The 6,536-nt window shown below is 35.7% G+C and overlaps 1 protein-coding gene across 1 annotated transcript; it reads right to left on the bottom strand.

Moving 5' to 3' along the window:
• Positions 1 to 1,468: 1,468 nt before the first annotated feature.
• Positions 1,469 to 6,175, bottom strand: LOC109068072 (extracellular calcium-sensing receptor-like). Its single transcript, XM_042775047.1, has 6 exons — positions 5,507 to 6,175; positions 5,053 to 5,347; positions 3,736 to 4,521; positions 3,343 to 3,564; positions 2,785 to 2,908; positions 1,469 to 2,435 (listed from the first exon to the last, which is right to left on the bottom strand). Exons 1-6 carry the CDS (start codon positions 5,731 to 5,733, stop codon positions 1,522 to 1,524), a joined length of 2,568 nt encoding a protein of 855 aa, XP_042630981.1. The 5' UTR covers positions 5,734 to 6,175; the 3' UTR covers positions 1,469 to 1,521.
• Positions 6,176 to 6,536: the final 361 nt, after the last annotated feature.

Raw genomic sequence — 6,536 nt, 5'->3', positions numbered from 1 at the left:
GTGTGACGACATGAAGCGGGGACTCGAATGTTACAGCCAGTACATGGTTCCACGAATGGGCAGGAGGGGGTGCTCTTGGGCAACCCACTGCTGCCCGCTAGTGAGAGAGGAGGGGGGAAGTGACCCTGTGATGCACAGATCACAACTCTCCTCCTCTTGAGACCCAGAGACTGAGGAAACTGCTCTTTTATTAAAGTTTTCGGTACCACTGGCTGCTGGGCCAGATTCTCCACCCGATCCTCCCGAAGTCTATATATAGACTGAGCATTAACTTGCCTTCTCATTTCTCCCACAGACAGCAGCATGTGACCAACCAGCCCCACAGGAGCACAGCACAGACCTACTGCACTGGGACGAAGGAAGAGAGCACTCATGGCACCGGAGCACCCATCTGGACCTTTCTCTTAAATCTGACTCACTTGTAAATAAATCCACCCTCCGGGGCATTTACTGGGACTCCTTGTGACTTATATAATATTGATATATATATATGTCTCCAGAATATATATATATATATATATATATATATATATATATATATATATATATATTTTTTTTTTTTTTTTTTTTTTTTTTTTTTTTTTTTTTGAGGTTTGATGTACGAAATTTTGAATCGAGATCCTGTGAGACCCCCTGTAAATATAAAATGGTTTGATCTGGGTCGTTGAAGGGTTTAAATTTTCTATGGCTGAGTTAGTTCTGGTGAGGGATCCCTTGAGGAACATCTGAGGCCCAGAACTCAGTAGTGTGCTGATATTTCATTTATTAGTTAGTTTTCTTTCCTTTCTTTTGTTTTTCATTTCTTTCTGCACCTTTGTGATCAGTACATGAGTGTGGCAGTTAATAAAATGAAATTTTTTAAGACTCTATGAATGCCTTCTGAAAATTTTATGAAAGAAACCTTGCAGTGCTATTAGCAAGCCAGTCACCATTTTTTTTTTCCAACTTTCATGACATTTTTTTTTCTCTATTTTCATTTCCATTTTTACATTATATCATACATGCACATATATATCACAGGTGTGGATAAAAAATAGTTATTCATTTCTTTATTTATTGCTTGATATTTTATGTTAATTTAATACTGTTTTTAATAATGTTTTTGGTTAAAATAAATATATAACATTATAGCAATATATATATATATATATATATATATATATATGTATGTATATATATATATATGTTTATATTATATATTTATATTTATATATTTATATATATCTTGAATATACTGTATGAGGTATACGATTATACATCATCCATTAGGCAAATATGTGTATTTATAAATGTATATCATGTGCACTTAAAACACAACAAATATCCAAATTATATTTAAGATTTCTTTCTTTTCTTTTTTTTTTTTTTTTTGAAATTGCACAATATACCATATTCATTTATGCATATACCACAAACATGTAAAAACATTTATTTCAGTGGTGTGACAGTAAAATCTCAGAATGTGCGATATCTGATTTTCATATATATATATGTATAAATAATGAGAGTTGTGTTTGTGTCTCAGAGGGCTTTTGTTGGTACTTTAGCCATTAGATGTTTTTTGGTATTCTGCTCTGGCCTAAAAACAATAATAAAACACTTAGGAGCAAAAATACAGAGAATCAGACCAAAGCTTGACGCTAAAATAGCAAAGATTTCCACAGCTACAGTAAATTTCCCTGGAGAGCTGACATAAGCTGGAATAAATGTGATCCATACAGCACAGAATATGAGCATACTGAATGTGATGAATTTAGCCTCATTGAAGTTATCAGGCAATTTTCGGGCTAGAAAAGCTAAAACAAAGCAAAGGAAAGCTAGCAGGCCAATATAACCTAGTACAACCCAGAAACCTATAGCTGATCCTAAACTGCATTCTAGAATTATCTTTTCTTTGTAGTGTTGCATATTGTTATAAGGAAAAGGTGGGGCTATTTTTATCCAAAGCACACATATAATGACCTGAACAAAAGTGAAACCAAAAACACTGAGTCTCTGTTGAGGAGGCCCAAACCATTTCATGACATTACTTCCTGGAAGTGTAGCTTTGAAGGCCATTAACACTACTATTGTTTTTCCCAGAACACAGGAAATACAGAGGACAAAAGTGATCCCAAATGCTGTGTGACGCAACATACAGGACCACTCAGTGGGCCGACCAATGAAAGTAAGTGAACAGAGGAAACAGAGAGTCAATGAAAAGAGCAACAAGAAGCTCAACTCTGAGTTGTTGGCTCTTACTATCGGAGAAGCCCTGTTTTTGTAGAATACTAAAGTTATGCTTAAAGCTGCTAAAGAGCCAGCAATAGAGAAAGCAGCCAGTATAATCCCAAGGATCTCATCCCAGGAGAGAAACTCCACTGGTTTAGGAAGACACTTGTCCTTTTCATTATTGGGCCAATACTCAGGCAGGCATTTGTGACAACCTAAAGAATCTTTAGAAGATGAAGAGATCAGTGCATAAAAGCCATTTATGAACCACGGGGACAAAATGGAGATATACAGGTTATCAGACTATACTGTTTTAAAATGATCAACTCATAAAGAAGAGTCAATGACATGATGTTAATTGTTTGTATGCACATATAAATGTTTTTTTTTGTTTGTTTTTTTACATTAAAATGACTTCTCACACACACACACACACACACACACACAAACTCTACGGTATAAAATTACTCGCATCTTGAACCTTGCATCTTTTTTTCTTTATTTTACAATTTCATATTTTATTTAACCCAGAAACATTTATAATTTGTTTAAAAGAATATCCAGACAAAGTACCTGTCTCATTGCTGACCTCTCCATCTGCACAGTTAATACAGTCATAACAGCAGATAGGTCTTCCTTTTTTCACAGCCTTCCTAGTACCCGGAGGACAGCTCGCACTGCACACAGACACAGGCACCTGCAAGTGACAGGTACACACAGCAGAGTCAGATATTAACCAAGGCTTTAGGCAAAAATGCTCTGAAAGTGACAAAATGGCCCAGATGTTTGAAATATAGGGGCAAAATGTGTCATGGTGAATTCCTTTGCTTTCATTTTAGTATAGCTCATAATAATAATTATGAGATATTCTAGGTCTTTTAAGACACTGTAGTGACCAGCTGCCGTATCCCTGTAAATGTGCTCTGAAGAAAGAGTGCTTTTTAATGTTTAGACAAAGTGGTTTATTTTATTCAGTTTATTTAATTGAAGTATATGACAACAAATAACAGTATATGTGTGCTTATATGTTATTAGTATACCCCCAAGAATACCCCAAAATAAATTTATGGGGTACAGGATGACATTTTTAAATAATTACCATCACATAGAAAAGAAAAACACATTTTATACCTTTTCACTGCCATCATACCAAATTATAGATTTGCTCAGACTGAATTCTTGGCCTTTAGGCTTGGATGCATCATATTGACCCACTGTCACAAAATCAACTGAACCGTCTCCTTGAACTTGCCAGTTCACAAGTTCATATGTGGCAACAGGGTCTCCATTTATATCAAATGAGACAGAGTAATTGTTTTTAGTAAAATTCACTCTTTTGAGCTGATCTAAAACCTGAAAAAAAAAAATAAAAAAAAATATATATATATATATATATATATAATAATAATAATATAGTCTGGTTGAATAGGTATTTCATAGTAGGCCTATATTGTGAATGTATTGAAAATATTGAAATAAATAAACAATAACAAAACAACACTAAAACACAATAAGAAATCTTACCTGTCGGGGCTCAACTTTGATGTTTTTGTCACACTGCTTTTCTTTACAGATAATTCCATGGAGGGCATGAGCTATAGCATATGTGGCTTTGTACACCATTTTAGTGACGCGCAACTGGGATGTGTCTGTGTATGGGTTCTGTAAAGCTTGCAGGTCTTCCGTGCCATCACATGCTGGCATACCAGTAGAAGAACCTGTCTGTCGTTTTAGACTACAACTGAATGAACTTTCCCAGAATTCTGTCAGCAGGGGAAATTTTAGTGCTTGTTCTGGAGAAAGGTCAAGCAGAAAGTTACGAAAACCAGGGATAACAGACCTCGGAATTCCAACCCCCACAGCACCAACACACAAATTAAAACGTAGCATTTGTGGGTCTGTAACCCACGCCTCACTGCCAATCCACTGAATCGGGGAAGGAGGCTGCTGGCTCAGTTCTTCTAAGAGAAATCTCATATCACCTGCTGCCACAAAGGCAACTATTACACGAGCCGATGACTTGCGAATGACATCCGCAACTCTTTTCAGTTTGCTGTGAGGCTGGGTCCTGTAGTAGGCCTCAGAATATTCCACACAGATTCCCTCCTGCTCCGCAGCTTTCAAGAATGATGCCATTCCATTGTTCCCATAGTCTGAATCACTGCACACAGCCCCGATCCACGTCCATCCAAAGTGCTTGACCATCCGTGCCAGTGCTGCCGCTTGATGGTGATCACTGGGGATGGTCCTGAAGAAAGTAGGATGCTGTCTTTTGTCACTGAGACAAGCACATGTTGCGTAATGACTCACCTATGGAGAACAGGGAAGAAAATAAATGAATAAACCACACACACACACACACACACACACACACACACACACACACACATATATATATATATATATATATATATATATATATATATATATATATATTAGGGGTTCTTTTCAGTGGCGTATGAAAATTTCTTCAAAAAATTTTTATCAGGCTTTTGTGTTTAGGTTCAGTAATTTTGCTTTAATGGCAATGTATAGGTCCTTTTCTATGCTATTAAAATGAAATAACTGAACATAAATATAGGAGCCTGATAAAAATGGTCATTTTAGAAGAAAATTTCAGATGGCACTTAGAGGCTCTTGCATCTGAACTCTTCATATATATATATATGTTGCTTATGAAAATGGTCATTTTAGAAGAAGATTTCAGATGTCACTTTTGCACCTGAACTCTTCACATATATATATATATACGTATATCACATAATTGTACATTTTTATACAGTTCCAGCATTTTTTTTCTCTTTCTTCTAAGACTATGAAATACTTGTTTGGCTCCAGCACCTGAGGAATTCCAAGAGGACCCAAAAGTCTTGAAATGGTTACAGCTGGCGTGGAAGCAGAATCTCCGACTAGTGCGGGAACTGCAGCAGATTTTACACAGGAATCCGTGTTGTTAAATACGAGATCTAGTCCGTTAGCAAGCTGCAATGCTACTTTAATTGCCATTGGCACAGATGCACAAGAGTCATATATGTGGTAACCTAATGTGATGCCCGGTAAGAGATCAGAGCTGTTGTTGATCTCTTGGACAGTGAACTGCAAGGCACGTGCAAAGCGCAGCTCTCTGAAGTCCATACTGTTGAAGTACACACACAATTAACGTTTTTCATGTTGGATTCTAATGAACTCATTTTACTTAAACGAAATGAAAGTTGTGAACACAATTTCAGCACAACCTGTTTAACCCATTTTTCCTGCTCTGTTAAGGACTTTCAATTTTGAAGCAAACTCTGACCTGCCACTGCACTCTAGTGGTTGTGGCCGTCTAGTGTAGGTGTGCTTCTCTGTCTTCACATAGTAATGAATGGTGAAAGCTCCTCCAATGATGAATTCTCCGTCCTCGAAGAGATCAGGGGGTTGAGGATCACCTTGGAGGATGCAGCTGCCTAAATTAACCCCACACACAGCAGGGCAAAAGCTGGTAATACACAGTGACACTGTTAATAAAAGATGAGCATTCATTTCTCCTGCTATGCAAGCAACCACTCAAAATGTGAGTTCAGCATTACACCTTGTTTTATATATCCACCAACCACTTCTGTTATATGTTCTAAATCTTTACTGGAAAACCTAAGAGGGCGTGGTTAATATTTCATGTCAGTCAATGAGAGAATGTGTCTCAAGTGTATAATAACATTTTAAAACAGCAAAATCATCACTTGCCTTCTTTTAGATAAAATGTCAACCCCAAGAGAAATGAGTCAAAATGAAAACATGTTTACTTTATATTTGCTTCCACTTGTCCTTTCTTATTTTTGCAAGATTTGTCTTGTCCCACTGTTTTAGTGGCACAGAAATGTGATTGAAAAGCATTCTCTAAATTTAGCTATAAATCACAAAAAAAGCAGTAAAATCATTGTATTTGTTTAACTTGTCCAACTTTTATTCCATAAACATTTTAATAAATAGCATATGGTGTGTTTGTTTGATGCATTTCTTGTCCTATATAAAAACTTTTTTTAATACATTAAAATGCAATCTAAAAAAGGAAAACCTTAAGTAGTTTATTCAAATATTGTTATTAAAACATATTTATATTTTAAAAAAACAACAACAAAAAAACTTGTTAACATAAAAAGCTTAAAAAAGGTATTAATTAATTAATACAGGAAGAAGCATTACCATACAGTTTAGAATCGACAATGCAGTTTGGACTTACATACCTCCCAGTCGTATATATATATTATATATATATATATATATATATATATATATATATATATACATATACATACATACATGCATACATGACATGCAATTCTAGC

Source organism: Cyprinus carpio, chromosome A18 (genome assembly GCF_018340385.1).
Source record: "Cyprinus carpio isolate SPL01 chromosome A18, ASM1834038v1, whole genome shotgun sequence".
Taxonomy (NCBI): Eukaryota; Metazoa; Chordata; class Actinopteri; order Cypriniformes; family Cyprinidae; genus Cyprinus; species Cyprinus carpio.
This window is presented reverse-complemented; position numbering and strand designations above follow the sequence as displayed.

What these genes read in the sequence shown, in the direction of transcription:
- LOC109068072 (XM_042775047.1), bottom strand. Translation starts at nt 5,733, where the DNA reads ATGAATGCTCATCTTTTATTAACAGTGTCACTGTGTATTACCAGCTTT. An exon ending in TCAAAGTTGAGCCCCGACAG is followed by an intron (nt 3,565 to 3,735) that starts GTAAGATTTCTT and finishes TTTTTTTTTCAG; the next exon opens with GTTTTAGATCAGCTCAAAAG. An exon ending in GGTATGATGGCAGTGAAAAG is followed by an intron (nt 2,909 to 3,342) that starts GTATAAAATGTG and finishes TGTCACTTGCAG; the next exon opens with GTGCCTGTGTCTGTGTGCAG.